The sequence below is a fragment of the Cebus imitator genome, unplaced genomic scaffold (genome assembly GCF_001604975.1).
Source record: "Cebus imitator isolate Cc_AM_T3 unplaced genomic scaffold, Cebus_imitator-1.0 Scaffold1, whole genome shotgun sequence".
Lineage (NCBI taxonomy): Eukaryota > Metazoa > Chordata > Mammalia > Primates > Cebidae > Cebus > Cebus imitator.
Window position 1 is genome coordinate 7226772 of NW_016107316.1, and position 20278 is coordinate 7247049.

A 20278-nucleotide genomic window follows, 5' to 3' on the forward strand; every position below is an offset into this window, starting at 1 on the left:
ATGGAGTCTCCCTCTGTTGCCCAGGCTGGAGTGTAGCGGCATAATCTGGGCTCACTGCAATCTCCATCTCCCAGGTTCAAGCGATTCTCCTGCCTCAGCCTCCCAAGTAGATGGAATTACAGGCATGCACCACCATATCTGGCTAATTTTTGTATTTTTAATAGAGACAGGGTTTCACCACGTTGGCCAGGCTGGTCTCAAACTCCTGACCTCAAGTGATCCACCCACCTCAGCCTCCCAAAGTGCTGGAATTACAGGCATGAGCCACTGCGTCCAGACTAACCATTCTTAAAGTTGCTTTCCAAAAGTCATTTTTCTTTCTTAGCCATTTCATCTCACACCTTGGTTAAGAAATCTCATAGGACTTAGTTTTTACTTAAATAGATTTGAAAAAAGTTTATAATTATACATTTGAGCATCTGTATGCTTCATGAGATAAAGGACCAGGTCTTTTTGCTCACAATCATACCTCAAGCACCCAGCAAAACAGCACATACACATAAATTACAGTCAGTAAATTTTTGCTGAATATATAAAAGAATGACCAAATTCTACCCTTTTTTACTAGTCTGTACCTGATCAACTCTTGACTTACACCTTAATATTTCTTTCTGCATTTAATCCAAAATAAAAGACTACTGACAGTTAAAAATACTTCGTTCAAAATTGGCTTAGACTTCTTTAAAACAGTTTCTAAATCTCATCAAAATGAACAATTTTAAAGCAAAATATTTAAGACAGTTAAAAAAATCAGTTGTTTTCTTATTATTTTAATAGTCATGATAATCCTTGTTAATAAATAGTTAATATATATTCTAACTTTTAAGAAACATTGTAAACCATTGAAGATTTGAAATTTTCATTTTTTAAATATTTTGTAAACTCCTACCTTGACATTTCCCAATTATGGATGTAAAATCATCTTTTGCAGACCTGTAAAATGTGCAAAATCAAGGCAAAGGTTTCATTATAACATTGTATAGAACTATAAAATACCAGATACTGTGGACTAGACAGCCTCTATATAACACAATAAATCATTTCTCCTCTCAGAGATGGTTCTGTGCCTCAATTACCACCCTTTTGTCAGTGACAATATTTTCTTCCAACCTTCTTATTGCATCAGATATGGAGCTACACTGTATGAAACTATTTATATATATAAACATGGAATATAATGACACAGCCTAAGTGAATTTACCATGGTCTTTTCATACAATAGAGATGTCTGGTCCCAATCCCCAAAGGTTCTGAATCAGGAAATCTGCTATGTGGCCCAAGCAAAAATATTTTTTTGCTGGACACATAAATCCTAATTAAGAACCAGTGGTGTGTATCATCTTATGAAGTTTGATCACTTAGGAAAAAAAAAAGTCTTATTTTAAGAAATCAAAGAGCCTTAATAGGTCACCATATTTAAATCAATAACCTATTTTAAATCTGTGATCCTGAAATATATACCAAGTAGTATAATTATTATAAAACATGTTTAAAAATGAAAACTGGTAAACCCTCTGGAAAATAGTTTAATAACAATTATCCAAAACCTTCACGTCCATGGCATTTGACCTAACAATTCTATGTCAATAAATTTATCCCAAGGAAATAATTACAGATACATACAGATATCAAGAAAACTGGTGTCTAATTTATGAAGGAGGAAAATAATACCCAGTTTAAGGGGATTAAATTTTGCTATGAGCACTCAGTGAAATATTATGGAATTACTACAATTGACTCCTGAACAACACAGGTTTCAACTGTGCAGGTCCATGTTTATGTGGATTTTCTTCTATCTCTACTACTCTGAGACAGCAAGACCACCTCCCCCTTCTTCCTCCTCCTCCTCAGCCCACTCAATGTGAAGATGATGATAATGAAGACCTTTATGACGGTCCACTTTCACTTAATGAACAGCAAATGTATTTCCTCTTCCATATGATTTTCCCAGTAACAATTCCCAAAGAATGAACTCATTTTTATTAGTTGCTATGGTTGATAGCTCTTTTATAACTGATACATTGTTTAAAAATAAAACACCTGAAAAGTCCAGCTTAGAGATGTGTCTTATAGATGTGTATATAATACCACTGAATGTCTCTTGAAGACAGACAGCATAATCCAGTCTCAAGTAATATGTAACCTTGGTCTTTTGCACACCCATATTCAATCTACCGTTTTGTACCAACAGAGCAAAAACATCCCTACTTTTTTACACCTTCCTGAATATCTGTTTAGCTGATGTAGCAGTAAATAGTCAAACAAGAGTGATTTCCAGAGTTCTGGAACATAGGCCTCGTTTGCTGAGAAAGTAAAATGTCTTAAGAGGCAACAGAATGATCTGGGGAAGGAGAAAGATAAGCACACAACTCTGAGAAAGCATCCTTAATTTTTTAACTGGCATAAGTTGGTGTTTGACACTCACAAAATTAAGTGAGTTAATAACAAAATCCTTTTAAATATACCCCCTATAAAAATCTTAGTTCCCATTTATAGAGTAAAAAACGTTTCTCAAAGGAAATCTTGAATATGAATAATATTAACAATTACCTGATTTCCACACACTGATCTTGAACAGCAGCCAAAAGCTTTCCATTGCTTTCATGGAGAAGAAAGAGGGGGGAAATATCTATTATGAATATCTGTAGCAGCTTTCAACACAGATAGAATTATTTAATAAGTTAAAATCATTTTTAAATTTGTTCACATGCTTTAATTACCCATTTTTTGACCTTACAATTAGATGAGGATAGAGGTACAAAAGCATACGAAATGGTTTAATACAGCATGAATTAACATGTTTAAACAATACTAATCATATGCAACAAAGAGATTTACATACAACAAAAATCAAGACTGAAAGCCATAAGGACTTCAAAATTAACATCCATAATGAAATGTAAAAGCTAATCCAGATAGAAAAACATATGAATTCTACACTTCCTTACCTTGCAAGTATCAAATGCCAGTTTATCTGTTTATTAACCAAGCGAACCAGTGCATCAGGGAGCAAAAAAGGTGCAGGGCTGAAATCACAACACATTAGTTAACTTAAAATCTAATCATAAAAATCATATATAAGTAAACAAATAAACAGCACATACACTTATAGAGAGAAACATGGATTTTTTTCCATTAGAATATAAAATTTGAATACTAGCAAACCCAAAACCAAAAGTTACTATTTGGTAGCTGAAATCTGACCATATATATTTTATTTCCAAAAAACATAGTGATGTTCAAAGGTATAAATGTATGTATTTCCCAGGAAAAAGACATCTAGCATAACAATAATATCCAGAATACCAATAACTTACCCCAACCCTTCCTGCTCTAACCACCTAGAAACACTGGCTCAACTGTAACAAAAACAAATTTTAGCATAGAGTTAAACTCACAAGAAAGAAAGAGAAATTTCTAAGTACTAGAAATGAAAAAGTCACTGAAAGCTAGAATTGAGGATGGCAGGGAAAGAGAAACAAGAGCCAAAAACAGGACTTAGCACATGGGATACGAAATGAGCTACTGAACCAAAGAGAGGACAGGATCTGGAAGTGACACTCCTGCAAAAGCCAGGATGCTCAAATGACTGCACCAAGTTAGAACTGGAAACGCCTCACCATAGGCCCAGGGAGACTAAAGACTCTCTTCTCTGCCTGGAACTATGGTTCTGAGGAGGATGGGAATAAAATCTACAAAAAAATAAAAGCCCATGTCTGGACCATATGCAAGATCAGACTGCAATTTCACTTTACTCATGTGATGCAAGAACAAGCATAAGTTCAAAATAAAACCATTCGCAAAATACACAAAACTACCTACTAGGAGTGAGTGAGTAGACGCAGCAAATTAGAGGAATGATACCTGAAGAAATGAAGAAAACAGATGGAAAAGAAGAATAAATAATTCCATCAAAGAAAAATAGGAAAGAAAATACATTATGGAAATCAGAAAACACAAAATAAGATTTCAAAATGTTAGTGGCCTGGCACGGAGGATGTGCCTACAGTCTCAGCTACATGGGAGGCTGAGGCAGGAGGATTATTTGAACACGGGAGTTTAAAGATAGAGTCTATCATGATCCCGCCTGTGAACAGCCACTGTACTCCAGCCTAAGCAACATAATTAGACCCTCTCTTTAAAAAAACAATTATGATAAATACTGGTAATATACATGTGGTGTATTTATGCTCATTTTTAAATCACAAAATAATATCAAAGACAGTTACAAAAATATAATGAAGATATGAAACATGCTTGTGAATACTATCTACACAAAGATGATAATTTTCTCTAGAAGGGAAGGGAAAGGAAAAAGATTGGAAAAGGATTTGGGGTATAACATTTTCCATAAAAAGAAAAAGGGCTAGCTGATGCAGGTTTATTATACTGTTGATAATTCTCAACATGTTTATATTTCATAATTAAAAGAAAAGAACCTTTTTTTAAAAAAGAAGAAAAAGCCACTTGAAACAAATATTGACCCCAAAACCTTTGGGTTTAATTGCCATAAATGCAAGAGGACAGATTGAACTATAATCTTTTTGAAAGTAATGTATCATAAGAAAGATTCGTCACTTAACGGTACATTTACAACCTGTACAATGATCAACACAGCCAATTCAAGGAAAAAGGCTTCTCAGGAGGAAGGGAGACAAAAAGACAATTACTTATGATGCCTGATCATAAGGTTCTCACGTACAGGATAAAGCTTGTATCAGAGTTAACTTTTTGAGTCCTCCTTTTCAATAGATAACAAAAAGAATTATTAAGCAGCAACCTGAACAAGACAAGCTTACCACCTTATCCAAGCGTGTTCAGGACTAACAAGCTGTCGCCTAGTGAGGTCAGAAAACACAGCCCACCTCCCAATTCCTATTGTCTCCTTCCACTCTCTCTTCCTACTCATCTCTCTATCCTAACATATCCCACACCCACAAAAAAGTGATATAATTAAGTACAGAAATGTAAATATGCACACATATATATGGATATATGTACATAGACACACACATACATAGACTAAAAGCAGGAAAACATTGGAGCAAGTCCTAGAGAAGAGCCAAAGGTCTCTTTTATGGAACTATATTATCTCTGGAACTTTAAGACAAGAGATCCTCAAGGAAAAAGTGATCTATGTAAATAATTCTATAAAACAATTCCTACACATGCATCTAAAAGCAGAATTTATAATTTTTTGTCATAATAATTATTTCTTTGTTCTTTCTAAAGCTGGAAATTAGCAATCAGGCCTGAAAATATACTTAACACTCAAGGAATTAAAACATACACAAGAACTGAAACCTAAAGAACCTTCTCTGATACACAGCAGTTGAATATTAACCATAAGAGAGATAATGTGACAGTAAGAACAAAAATGCTTTTTAAAAGGTATGCAAGCTACAGAGGCTTCACACGGACATTCAACATAAGCCTGAGAACCCTCATCAGAGGAAGCCGAAATCGTCATGAGACATTCTTAATAGTAACTAAGGGAATAAAAACTACCCTAAGTCTATTGAGATATCTTGTCAGATTATACCTAAATGTTTAAAATGTCTATTTTATACTGAGTTTGCCCAAATGTCAGCAACTTTATCATGATCTAGAATTCAATTATGAATAGAAATCATAAATAGAATAATATTGTTTGCATTTGACATTCATACTGTTTCTCTGAAGAACTGAAGACTCACCTGTACCAGATGTATTGGCGTAAAAATAATAAACGATCTGTAATAAAAAAATGGCAAAGCCAAATATAAATCAGCTGTTCTTTAAGAATCATTTTCAAATTAGATTTATGGGTAATAAATCAAAAATATACTGCAGAATTGAGTCATTTAAAAAAAACACAAAGAACACAACTCTTAAAATGAGAGACTAAATATAAACTAATACACACTATAACATTTACAGCGTCATACATTTGTTTATATTAAATTCCAGGTTTCTGTGTTATTCAAAAGTTTCAAATATTTCCTAACTGTACCAGAAATAAAAGCAGTTTGAGATGTTAAATAGAACCTAAGAAGATTTCATTAAACCATGGACTAGAAATTATAATAATCACCCTTTAAAAAACAAAATATCTGTATAAAAATTAAAACAAGATACTATTTTACACTGTATAGCAAAGATTTTAAGAATAATAATACCTAAAATGGGAAAGCCAATGGAAAACAAAACCTCTAACACACTATTAAAAAACAATGCTTCATACCATCCTATTTTAAATGTATATATACGTGTGTACCTGTGTATGCAGTTAGGTATGTATCAGTGAAAAAGATCTAAAGATCAACAGATTATCTCTGGGTGATAAGATGAGGACAAATTTTTTTCTAATTTGTAGTTATCTATAGTGTCTATGTTTTCTACAATGAATTTTTATTACTTGTACACATTTTCTAAATTCTCAAAATTTAGAAGCATTTGTCATTTGAAAACTTAATATGCTAGTGCTTCCTGTATTAGAAGATAAAATTATCCATAATTAACTAATTTTATCAGAAGATAAAAGTATGATGAGGAAATTACATTATAGTGAATTTCAAGTACTCAACCTCTGTGAAAATGAATTTTCTGTATATAAGGAACTTCAATTCACTGGTATAAGGATGAACTTTGGAGCCAGAAAGACCTGCTGTCAAATTCCAAATGAATGACCTGGGGCAAGTTTTCTCATCTGAAAACGTGAAGGAGTAACAGCACCTACCTTCTGGTCTGATAAAAGGACTCCATTCATTAATATGGTAAAGCTCTCATGGCACCAGCTCAGTGAACCTAGTGCTCAATCCTTTCTCAGACTCTTGTTAGTTCATATGTAAAATCTGTCAGGAGTTAAATGAATACCCTGGCTTACCAAATTTGTAATTTGAGTATCTCTGACGAGATGTATCTGAAACATCATATAAACCACTTAAAATAGTCTTTCACTGTATTTTCACCTTCAACATCCACAGACTCTCTGGGACTCATACTGGCTTTGACCTTCATTCCTTCTAGAATAGCGGTCCCCAACCTTTTTGGCACCAGGGACCAGTTTTGTGGAAGACAATTTTTCCAAGCAACCTAGATCCCTCACGAATGCAGTTCACAACAGGGTTCTTGCTTCTGTGATAATCTAATGCTGCCACTTATCTGACAGCGGAGTTCAGGTGGTAATGCCCACTCACCCACCAATCACCTCCTGCTGTGTCTGGTACCAGTCCATGGCCCAGGAATCGGGGACCCCTGTTCTAGAATGCATCCATAATGGTTAAACCAATGCTATATACTTTAGTTTTAAGCTGCATTAAAAACCTGCATGTGTATACATATGCATATATATACATGTGTGTATATAAATACATACAAAATTAAACTCAAATAACATGCTACTTTCATTAGGCTCCACATCAGAAGTCTAAAGAACACATTTTAACTGTTAACTATATCATTAAATGTAGAGAAATAAGCTATATTTACCTCGAATTGCTTTCGTGATGATAAAGGATGCACCATGTTTTCGGCTGCCTCTAGGCTGGAATTCAAAACACAAAATTCTTTGAATTTTCTTGTATTACACTAGTATTACTTACATAATATGTAAACTTATTTTTCTTTACTAATAATCAGAGTTTTGGGCACAGGGAAGCAGTATCTTAAAACTATTTCAAAACTGAGTGTTTAGGTGCAGTGGCTCACGCCTGTAATCCCAGCACTTTGGGACACCAAGGTGGATCGATTACTTGAACCCGGGAGTTCCAGACCAGCCTGAGCAACATGGCAAAACCTCATCTCTACAAAAAAGGCAAGGCCATGCATGCTTATAGCCCCAGCTACTTGGGAGGTTGAGATGACCGGAGAGGTTGAAGCTACAGTGAGCAGTGATCACGCCCCTGCAATCCAGCCTGGGTGACAAAGTTAGACCCTGCCTCAAAAAAAAAAAAAAAAAAAAGAGAGTCAGGATGGGGGACAATAGGAGTAAAGTGAGCATGGCACACTACAGGCACACATCAGGACTAACCTTGCAGGAAAGAACAAGGATTGAAGCTGGAAGCTATTTCCAAATCAAATACCAATCCAAAGACAAGAGAATTCAAGGCCAAAGACCATACTGGTTGCCAGTTTAGCACACTCTATTGGGGCTGTAAGTTTTGCTCACAGAAAAATCGGTCATATCTCCAAGGCAAATTAATTGACTATCTGTTGCATACCCATACAGACAATGCTACTAACAAAACATACACAGATATGTAATTGCTATATTAAATAATTCCATTCCATGAGTACAGACTGAACACACTGTGAGTAGGTTCACAACACTAGGCACTGCATAAGATGCACTCAAGTGCTGTCAAGAAAAGCCCAATGCACATACACTAAGTGTAGACAAGATTTTTTTAAAAAAACACACACAGAAAAGTAATTTCACTCAACAAACATGAATTGATCGTCGGATTCATGCAAGACCCAATTTAGCCTGGGGAGAGATACAAAGATGAATCAGATGTAACTGCCCTCCAAGAGCCTATAGTTCAACAGCTGAAATCAATATAATGCAGAAATCAATACAACTCCTCCACCTCCAACACACACACACACACACACACACACAAAGTGCTAAGGGTTTCAAAGTTAGTTAACTCTGTGGTTACTCTTTTGAAATCAATTTATGGTAAACATTCTGAAACATCATTGCAATTAACCAATGCGTATTAAGGAGTGGAAACTTATCTAATCAGCAGCAGCAGCAACAGCTTCCTAGCTGCACAACCCAAAAAATATTCACATTAAGACAAAGTATTTGAAATTAAACAGTAATGTATGCAGATCCCTACCCGTCTACAAAATACATTATTCAAGATAAGCACAAACGGCAGTGGGAATGAGGCTAAAGAGGAAAAAAACACAAACTTTGGGCTGAAAAATGGGTCGTTTCTCCAGTACAGAAACACTCAGAAAAAAATGTAAGAGAATTTGTATGGACTGGACTACATAATCTTTAATAAAGATTCTTTTCGATCTGGCTGCTTCCTCTGGGTCTAAAATAGTAACTGGCATGCATTTAAAACTCAATAAATATCTGTTGAATACACATGGGTCTGTGGTTCTACTCTTCATCACAGACACAGGAGGCCCTCAGTACCAAACAACTGATAATCCCAAGATCCAGTCCATAAATTATCAACCTCTACAACCCCTTCCTAGAAGGGATCCCAATCCCAGCCAGTAGCTCTTTCCTCTTCACTTCAGTGGTATTTTGCTCACATCGCTAACTATAGCGCATAAAATGCTAGATTATGATTGTCTCTCTTCTAAACGAGAAGCTCCACGAAACCATATTCATCTCTGTATCCTCGGCACCTAGTACAGCATATGGGACACGGAGGCGAACGAAAGGACACGCACACGCTTATTAAATGCTCTTTTATTGAAACACACAAGAACTGGCGCGATCCAGTCCCGTGTAACTGTAAAGGCTCAGATTCCGCGCTCTGCAGCAGCCTGCCAGATGCTGAAGACTGTAAGGTCCTGGAAAATTCTCCCACCGCAGCTGAGTGTCGGCCCAGACTAGCCCTAGCCAGACCGCAAGAAGGGACCACCGAGAGTCCAGACAGGAGAAAGGACCCTCGAGTCCAGCGCTGTGCCCTCCCCTCCGAATAGAGAGAGAGAAACTAACCACCAGAGTGGGATCGTACGATCCCCAGAGCACAAAGTTCCAACCCCCAACAACCGAATTCTGAACCCAGGAGGAATCTCAAGGATCACCACCCCACCCTGCCATAGGAGCCCCAGACCCCCGCTAGCCCAAGGTGCTGTTGCCAGGGCGACCGCACAAGTCATAAGGCCCTGGTCCCCAGTCCACCCGGCTCCACTCCCCTACGTGGCTCCTGCTACGTGGCTCTGCCCACGAAGCACCCGCGACTGCGCCAAGTTGGCTGCTGCTGTAGACGGGCCTGCTTCACCTGTACTTCAGTCTCCGGTGGCCACTCGGTGTTGACCAACAAGTCATAGAGAATCGTCTCCTCCTCTCCTTCTGCAGCGCCTGGGCTCAAAGCCGGCCGTGACGCGGGGGCCGCCATGTTTCCCCGGGACTCAAGTGGCGGAGGGAGTGCCTCTACGGAATGCCTCACAGGACAAGCTTCCCTAGCCCGGCCGCTTTTGATTCGCGGGGAAGAGAGGGGAGTGACCTGACCGCGGCAAGGAAATGCTAGGTTAACCCTTTTATGAGTAGGAAGGACAGGGACTATTGCTTGTCTTGGGAACGACTTGTGTCCCGGTCCTGGTGCACTCCTTGTTAATTAGCCAAGTCATCGAGCCTCTCTTATCAAGTCAGCTTCGATAAAACAGAAATGATAAGAGAACCCCACTGAAATGCGAATGTTCATTTCTGTATTCCTTGCCTTAACATGTAGAGAAAGTTCAAACAATGGTTTTAAAATAAACACCCAAAGTTATCCAACGCAAGAGATCAAGCCAATGAAAGGCAGCAGAGGAAAGATGCTACGGGCACTCAGAAAAGGCAATGAAGGCCAGAGAGTTTGCTGGGACTTCGTGGACGACGTGGAGCTTGTCCCCGGGTCTTCAACAATAGGCAGAATTTTAATCCACTAGAGAAGCATTTCAAATAGTGGGAAATGGGATGAGCAAAGACAGAGGCAGAAATACAGAGTTGAAAGAGCTCTTTCAACGTGTCGCGAGTGAGCGACGACTTTCTGGGTGTGGGGGTAGAAGAATTTACCAAGAGAGTGGGAGATAAAGAAAGACAGATTAAAGAAAGTACGAAAGTTCGTTGCCAGGGAGCAACGGGCAGAACCAGCAGAGGAGGAACTCACTGCCAGGAAACAAAGGCTTGTTGAGAAATTTATAGACTGGAACTTGGAGTGATTGGTAACACCAAGGTAGCAGGGAGTTAACTTGCTTTTTGTTGTTGTTGTTAGCCCTTTGGTTTTTGATAAATTGAGGCGTTTAAAGGTAAGCAGGAAGTTTGTGAGTTAAGTACATTATCTGTGTAGAAGGGGCGTATGTCCTGGGCCATAAAGAAAAGTGGACCTATGGCTTATTCCTTCCTTTGGTTTATATGTTTGGGACCATGAAGAAAGGCAGACGTACAGCTTATTTGCTTTCTCTCTGTTTTTCCCTGCTCCTACCCACCTGTCTTTTCTTTCCTAATTAGTACTCCACAAGATGAGCACAGTTGAGAAAGGCTATAGGGGCAATAAAGTTGAAATAATAGGTTGAGAACCCCCATGGAGGGAGCAAAAAGGTCAACCCCATTTGTACATTAATTCATTCGTTCATTCATGCATTCATTCAGTAAGTGCCTCTTTGTGGACAGCCCTGAACTGTAAGCAGAGCCTATGGTAACCTGAATGAATGTATAGTGTACAAAGTATTAGCACTGTTTCACATCAGAAGAAACACAAATACTGAATATCTCTTGATATCTCTTGAGAGAATTATATTGCATGATATCCCTCAAGATGCATTAGGCAGTGATGCAATTAAAGCCTCTGCTGGGAAGCCTCTAACAGCTCCCATTTCTCTCAAAGTTTGATGACTTCAAAGACCTACATCATCTGCCTGCTCCCCTAAATCTCACACCTCATTTCCTGCTCCCCCTACTACTCTCAGCCACACTGGCTCTGCTATTTCTGAACACACCAGACACACACCAACTTCAGGAATTCTGCAAAGCCTGTCCCCTCCACTTGGAAGTCTTTCTGCCGGATGTTTACCCAGTTCCTCCCTTAATCTCCTTCAAGTTTTTGCTCAAATGTCATCTTCTCTCCGAAGCCTACCTTGACTGCTCATTTTTAAATTTGCAATGACCTTTCTCCAACTCCAGCTTTCCAGAGCTGCTCTATTAGTTTTTCCAAAACATTTGTCATCTTCTGAACTGCTGTACAATATATTTGCTTATTATCTGTCTCCATTCACTAAAAGGCAAGCCATGCCAGGTGCTCTATCTATATACATACAAATACTATATGCATCCCTGCTATATCTACAGAATTTATAACAGTGCCTGGCATAGAGCAGAGGACAAAATATACATTATTTGTTGAATAAATGAATGACTTCCCAGAAAACCTCTTTTATACATTGTCTCCCTATAGTAATTCTCTGCATAGCAGCTGTGCCTTTCAATCAAACCCCTCACTGTTAACACCAGACACGCCTTCTCCCTACCCCACAAGGCTGACAAACTGTACACCTCCAGGGAGCTCTGCCCACATTGCACACGGTAGAACATGAAGAGGTAGGAACACCATGCATGTGGAATGCAGGGTAAGAGCTGGTTGTTGGAGTCCTCCAGTACCTCAGTACAGCCCCCACACCAAATTTCCTTGGCTATTTACTCCTCTTCCCTGTCTCATCCTTTCTCAGACAGATATTGGGGGTTGCTTTCTGTTTCATCACTCTCTTCACTGCTTTCACTTGATCCGTACAACCATGGCGAGGAGGTAGCTGGTCAAACTGGCAAAGGATGCTTCCTTCTTAGCTGGTGTGCAATGGGAACCACTGAAAATACATCATGAAGAATTTCTTTCTTTTACCATCATCACACTATTTTGTTGTTGTTGTTTTTGAGACAGGGTCTCACTCTTTCACCAAGGCTGGAGTGCAGTGTCCCAAAGAGAGCTCACTTCAAGCCTCCACTTCCTGGGCTCAAGCAATCCTCCCACCTCAGCCTCTCGAGTAGCTGAGACCACAGATACATGGCACCATGCTGGGCGAACTTTACTATTTTTTATAGAGATGGGGGGTCTCACTTTGTTGCACAGGCTGGTCTCGAACTCCTGGGCTCAAGTGATCTGCCTCAGCCTCCCAAAGTGCAAAGATTGCAGGCAGGCACCACCATGCCTAGTCTCACACTATGTTAATTGTTTTATCCATCCTCATCCATACCCCACTTACTGTAATAAATACAATAGGACAGAAAACATAAAATCATGCCTGGCTGGCCTCATGGAGCTTCTACTCTGAAGAAACAACAACTGAAGTTTCATAGGATGAAACTACACTATTTGGAGAGAGAGTATACATTTAACTTGCAGCAATCCCTGGAAGAAAAATTCTACTAGCAGAGATGCTCTGAGCAGATCAATGGGTTGTTAAACCTTCAGCACCACAACTTAAAATCCAGAAGAGTTCCTGGAAGGGGAGAAATGTGAGGTGATCCATAAAAGGGAAGAAGGCGGTAAGAATATATATGTCATGAGTAGGCTTTCTACCAGATGTTCATTCAAATGTTGAATATCAGACATGGGTTGGAAAAGAAAAGGCAGAGAAGTGATCAAAGTTCAACTGGATCAAAGGAATAGGATGACTTAAAACAGATTGAGTGGCTGAAGCCGAATTGCTAATTGGTCTTATTTACAGTGACTACATAGCAAATTGTCCAAACTGGGGATACTTTTGAAAATAAAAAGCCATGATTTTAATAGTTGTGCTAGGACAACAGGCATGAAACAGGATTATCGTGGGCAAACTGAGATGATTATCACACTAATCCTAAAGAGCAGAGTGGGTAATTTAATGAAGAGATGGCGAGCATTTCATAAGGATGGCCAGACTCTTCTGTTCATCATTATTCTCTTCTCCTTTCCTCCCTCATGCTTGTAGTGACTCTAGTCATCTTTGTCTGTCCAGGCCTTTTGCTTCCTTTGGAGACTGTTCTAACTGGTCTTCCTTCACTCAAGTCAGATAATTCCTAGGAAGACTGCCAATCACCAACTCTGTCCCCTTGACCCAAAGAACTCCATTCCTGTTATTTGAGCACCAGGTTGAGAATGCTTCCCTGGGATTTTTCTTTCTTTTAAGATTGAAATGGAGGAAAAGGCTCCTTGCCTTTTGACTCTTCTCTACAATGCTGTAAGGAAAGTGCTAATATCTGTATCTACAAGTAGATATACCTGTACTTTAGTAAACTGAGGCTCTAAATCATTGTGGCCCAAGCAAGGTCACATGCTGATAATGGTAAAGCCACAAATGAGATAGTTTTTGTCCAACAGAGAAGACAGAGTTTGAAGAATATTGGGGGTTATTAGCAGCTATTGTATTCAGTACATACAGAAAGCCTGTCTGCACAGTGAGAATGAAACCAACGCACTGAAAAAAAACAGAGAAGAGAAAGAGGTAGAGACTTCATCTGATATAAGCATGCCTAGAACAAGGGACACCTGTATGATTCCATCTTCCCAGGTAAGTGATCTAGTTCATTCTCTTTTATGCTTCAACTAGCGTGAGTTTCTAGGGATTGAAAGCACTCCTCTCTTGGTGTTTCTACCAGTGGATTTTGCAGATTTACCTTATTTATGTATGTATGTATTTATTTAAGACAGGCTCTTGCTCTGTCACCCAGGCTGGAGTGCAGTGGCACAAACACAGTTCACTGTAGCCTTGACCTCCTGGATGCAAGTCATCCTCTTACCTCAGCCTCCCAAATAGCTGGGACTACACACGCATGTCACCACACCCAGCTAAAGAGTTACCTAATCTAGAATCCAGACCTACGTAGCATATAGATCTCTGCAATGTTGCTTCTGAATTGACAAATTGGCATTATTAGTTAATAATTGGTAGTGTTCATGGCTTACTAAGCTCTTCCATCCTCACAGCCACTGCTGAAATTGACAGACTCAGAAGACAGAGTTGATCTCTATTTCAAAGATAAGAATATTAAAGCTTAGAGAAATACAAGATCACAACCGAGCTAAAATTCAAACGGCGTTCTGCAGGTCTTGATGCTTTGCTTTTTCTTTAAACTACCACATGTCACTGAGAGCTGTATGGAAACGGATTATTTAAAAACATAGATTAAATTATGTGATGGTTGAAAGTGAAAATAAACAGTTATGGATGACCAGGAGTACAAACATGTGGAGATGGGGTATTAACCTGTCAAAGGAAAATTAAATGCATTATATATAAGAGTTTGACTGACAAATACTATTATGATCATCTAATCTAATCAACTCCTTAATTTAGCTGAAAGTCCATCTCTGGTTCAAAAATATTTGAAATCATGAATAAGTCTTTTTCTCTCTCTCTCTTTTAAATATTTGGAGAGATGGAGTCTTGCTGCATTGCCCAGGCTGGTCTTGAACTCCTGGGCTCAAGTAAGCCTCTCACCTCTTGGCCTCCCAAAGTACTGATATTGCAGATGTGAGCCACTGCACCCAGGCTCTTTTACTCTCTGTTTCTTTTTTTATGAATAAATCATTCTGGAAAGAAAAATTATGTTTCCCCAATAGCCAACACAAATGGTAACTCTGTAAACTGCTTAAGGAAATAAGATAAATAAATCTGAGACAATTTCAAAATATGCATCATCATCATCATCATCATCACTATGTTTTGTGTACCTACCCTGCTTCAAGCACTGTACCAGGTATTTTGTTATACCTTATCTCTACTCTTCTCTCCAATGCTGTAAGGAAATTGTTAATATCTGTATCTACAAGTAGATATAGATGTACTTTAGTAAACTGAGGCTCTAAATCATTGTCACCCAACCAAGGTCAACTGCTGAGAATGGTAAAGCCACAAATGAAATAATTTTTGTCCAACAGGGAAGGTACTATGATTTACCCACTTTAAAGAGTAGTGGTCTGATGATGATATAAGCCTTTGATATAAAGGAAAAAAATAATTAGAAAAATGTTCCTATTTCTTCCTAGCCTCATAGCATATCAAGTGTGCTTCAACTGAACTGAATATATTCCTCATTCTTTGCTGATGACCATGGACATTCTATCTTAGAATTAAACAAAAATTATTTAACATCATCTCACATAAAGGAATCATTTTTCTTCTCTTAATTTGTCAATGTATAGCTGTCATTAGCTCATAGATTCATTTCATAGGAGCTCAGCTTTTTAGCTCCTATCAGTTAAAAAGTCCATTAAGCTAAAAGCCATTAATGATTCAGCATTTAACCCTTTTATGCTTTTCAGTATTAGAAACCAAAGAGATTAGATCATCATATGAAGTTGCTTCCATTTTAAATTTGAATTGCATAATAAAATTGAATTGGGGCATTTAAATGCTACCTGTTATAGGTGTCATACATTTGTATTTGATTGGATAGTGTACCAGCTTTTTATGAAGAGTATAAATTTTAATCATAATAATAAAATAATACTGAGAGCAATTCAAGAAATTTTATTTCCTCTAGAAAGCCTGCAGAATCCCAATCAATCTTTCCATAAATATTCTAAGACTTTTATAATGTATCTTGGCAGCCAAAATAGATATAAAGTTCATGCATGGTTTTAGCAAAGAAAGACTCCAGCCCCTTACTGAAATCTCATTTATACTAATAAACAATGCACTTCAAACAGACCATTTCCTCCTCCCATTTTTCTCACTCACAAATTACATGGAACAATAAACTGGGAAATAGGCCCCACCAGAGACCCATACAGTAACAAATACAAAAATCAGCAGCAAGTAAGTGCAAGAAGTGGGCTAATACATTGGTAAAAATACATTGGCAGGCTGGACCTGGTGGCTCACACCTGTAATCTCAGCACTTTGGGAGGCTGAGGTAAGTGGGAGGATCACCTGAGGTCAGGAGTTCAAGACCAACCTGCTCAATATGGCAAAACCCCGTCTCTCCTAAAAATACAAAAAATTAGCCTGGTGTGGTGGCAGGCACCTGTAATCCCAACTACTCAGGAGGCTGAGGCAGAAGAATCTCTTGAACCCAGGAGGTAAAGGTTGCAGTAAGCCAAGATCATGCCACTGCACTCCAGCCTGGGCTACAAGAGCCAAACTCCGTCTCAAAAAAAGAAAAAGAAATACATTTGTAAACTGATCAAATTATTGACTTAAAAGTGAAAATAGCTTTTTAGTTTTATTTTGTTTAAAAGCAAAGATAAACTGTAATGTACTTTGAAGTGCACCAGAAAATAAGATGGATTCATGGATAGGTGGAAGATAAATAAATAAATGGAAAGATATGTGATAAAGCAAGCATAGTAAAATACTAATGATAAAATCTCGTTGGTAAGTACATGGGTGTTCATGGTAACATTCTTTCAACTATGCTATATGTTAAAACTTTCATAAAAACATATTGGGAGAAAAAGGTAAATTTACATTTTAGAAAACACAAACAAGGCATAGAAAGAATTACAACATATATCTTTGAAAACATAAAATAGAATAAAGGACAAACTGTCAATCTGAGGCAGGGAAGGACAGAATAAATAAACAAATATAAACCAGGATAAAGAGGAATTTCTCCTATTGGCATAAGGTGATGCAGTAATCATTAAGCTAATACAACACTCACACATGCACCCACATGTACACCTCCCATACACACACGTCTCTCTTCCAACCTCCCCTTTCCTTATAAAGAGTAATTTCAGAAGTTTAGAATATAACTTTCCCACACTGCCTTTGTTTTAATTACTTACGGAAAGTTCTGTCCTAACCCACTCAGATTCTGTCTCTTAAAATTTTGTTTTAATTAGCCAGAATTTTGCCAGACGCGTTGGCTCACAATAGTAGTTCCAGCTACTTGGGTGGCTGAGGCTAGAGGATCGCTTGAGCCCAGGACGTCGAGGCAGCTGTGAGCTATGATCATGTCACTCCACTCCAGCCTGGCTGACAGAGAAGGACCACGACTCTAAAAAAAAAAAAAAAAAAAAAAGGGAAGAAAGAAAATTCTCAGTTCTTACATATTCACGTTACTTGTACAGCATCCACTTTAGACAGATGATGGAGCATTGTATCCTCTGTACGCCACAACCTCCCTCATGCTTTCTACCTCATTGTCTCTCTGTATTCAGTGTAATTTCTTCTGATCTCTGTTCTGGTGCACACATTAAGCTTTTAAGCTTTTTTCTGGTGCACACATTAAGCTTTTAAGCTTCTAAGCTTTCTCTGTTTAATCTTTCCATCAAGTTTTTAAATATCGATTATTATATTTTTATTTCTAGAAGTTATTTCTTTAAAACTCAAGGCTACTGGTCATTTTGTTACTTTCTTTTTCTCTATGTTAAGTCCTACTTTTAGAAACACATCAAACATAATTTATATTATCTACCTGGTATTTCTAATACCGGAAGCCTTCGAGTATCTATTTTTTTCTGTTGACTCTTGCTCATGGTGACTTCTTTCTTTATGGGGGGTGTGTGTGTGTGTGTGTGTGTGTGTGTGTGTGTCTTATTGTTTGCTCAGATGCTCTGGAATTTGACTTTTGAGGATGCTTCGAGGCCTCAGTTGGAGGGTACCTCCCCCCTAAAAAGACTTGCCTTGATTTCTGCAAAGTACCCAGAAGACTTGGGTCCACTTTAAATTAAAGTTTGCTTGTTTCACATGATACAAATGGTGTAAATTCAGGCTCCAAACTTACAGAAGTGTCAGGTTGTGGCAACAAATTCTTTTTTTTTTTTTTTCGAATTGCGTTTTAGGTTTTGGGGTACATGTGAAGAACATGCAAGATTGTTGCATAGGTACACACAGGGCAGTGTGATTTGTTGCCTTCCTCCCCATCATCTATATCTGGCATTTCTCCCCATGCTATCTCTCCCCAACTCCCCACCCCCTGCTGTCCCTCCCCTATTTCCCCTCGACATACCCCAGTGTGTGATGCTCCCCTCCCTGTGTCCATGTGTTCTCATTGTTCAACACCCACCTGTGAGTGAGAACATGCGGTGTTTGATTTTCTGTTCTTGCATCACTTTGCTGAGAATGATGGTTTCCAGGTTTATCCATGTCCCTAAAAAGGACATGAACTTATCGTTTTTTATGGCTGCATAGTATTCCATGGTGTATATGTGCCACATTTTCCCCTCCCAGTCTATCATCGATGGACATATGGGTTGGTTCCAGGTCTTTGCTATTGTAAACAGTGCTGCAATGAACATTCGTGTGCATGTGTCCTTATAGTAGAACTATTTATAATCCTGTGGATATATACCCAGTAATGGGATTGCTGGGTCAAGTGGAATTTCTATTTCTAGGTCCTTGAAATAGAAGGACCGTCTTCTACAGTGGTTGAACTAGTTTACACTCCCATCAATAATGTAAAAGTGTTCTTATTTCTCCACATCCTCTCCAGCATCTGTTGTCTCCCAATTTTTTAATGATCCCCATTCTAACTGGTGTGAGATGGTATCTCAATGTAGTTTTGATTTGCATTTCTCTAATGACCAGTGATGAGCATTTTTTCATGTTTGTTGGCCTCATGTATGTCTTCCTTTGTAAAGTGTCTGTTCATAACCTTCACCCACTTTTGAATGGGCTTATTTGGTTTTTTCTTGTAAATCTGTTTTAGTTCTTTGTAGATTCTGTATATTAGCCCTTTGTCAGATGAGTAAATTGCAAAAGTTTTTTCCCATTCTGTTGGTTGCTGATTCACTCTAAAGACTATTTCTTTTGCTGTGCAGAAGCTGCGGAGTTTGATTAGGTCCCATTTGTCTATTTTGGCTTTTGCTGCCAATGCTTTTGGTGTTTTGGTCATGAAGTTCTTGCCTACACCTATGTCCAAAATGGTTTTGCCTAGGTTTTCTTCTAGGGTTTTTATGGCGTTAGGTCTTATGTTTAAGTCTTTAATCCATCTGGAGTTAATTTTAGTGTAAGGTGTCAGGAAAGGGTCCAGTTTCTGCTTTCTGCACATGGCTAGCCAGCTTTCCCAACACCATTTATTGAACAGGGAATCCTTTCCCCATTGCTTGTTTTTGTCAGGTTTGTCAAAGATCAGATGGTTGTAGACGTGTGCTGTTGCTTCCGAGGCCTCTGTTCTGTTCCATTGGTCTACATCCCTGTTTTGGTACCGGTACCAGGCTGTTTTGATTACGGTATCCTTGTAGTATAGCTTGAAGTCTGGTAGTGTGATGCCTCCCACTTTGTTCTTTTTGCTTAGGATTGACTTGGCTATGCGGGCTCTCTTTTGGTTCCATATGAAGTTTAAGATGGTTTTTTTCCAGTTCTGTGAAGAAGATCATTGGTAGTTTGATGGGGATAGCATTGAATCTGTAAATTACTTTGGGCAGTATGGCCATTTTCACGATATTGATTCTTCCTAACCATGAACATGGAATGTTTCTCCAACTATTTGTGTCCTCTCTTATTTTGTTGAGCAATGGTTTGTAGTTCTCCTTGAAGAGGTCCTTTACATTCCTTGTTAGTTGTATTCCTAGGTATTTTATTCTCTTTTTAGCAATTGTGAATGGCAGTTCGTTCTTGATTTGGCTCTCTTTAAGTCTGTTATTGGTATATAGGAATGCTTGTGATTTTTGCACATTGATTTTGTATCCTGAGACTTTGC

General features: G+C 38.4%; 1 protein-coding gene across 2 annotated transcripts in view; it reads right to left on the reverse strand.

The window, feature by feature from the left end:
* NBAS (NBAS subunit of NRZ tethering complex) overlaps window positions 1–10114 on the reverse strand; it is a 381587-nt gene extending 371473 nt beyond the window's left edge. Inside the window, exons 1-6 of one of the 2 annotated variants that reach the window (XM_017526040.2) lie at window positions 9954–10114; window positions 7471–7525; window positions 5697–5733; window positions 2949–3026; window positions 2551–2598; window positions 890–933 (exon numbers count right to left, since the gene is read on the reverse strand). In XM_017526040.2, coding sequence (XP_017381529.1) covers window positions 890–933; window positions 2551–2598; window positions 2949–3026; window positions 5697–5733; window positions 7471–7525; window positions 9954–10070 — 379 coding nt within the window. In that variant the 5' untranslated portion in view covers window positions 10071–10114. Of the gene's footprint in view, window positions 1–889; window positions 934–2550; window positions 2599–2948; window positions 3027–5696; window positions 5734–6718; window positions 6736–7470; window positions 7526–9953 lie in introns of those variants that run through there. The other variant, XM_017526057.2, reaches the window with a different exon arrangement.
* Between the last annotated feature and the right edge of the window lie 10164 nt (window positions 10115–20278).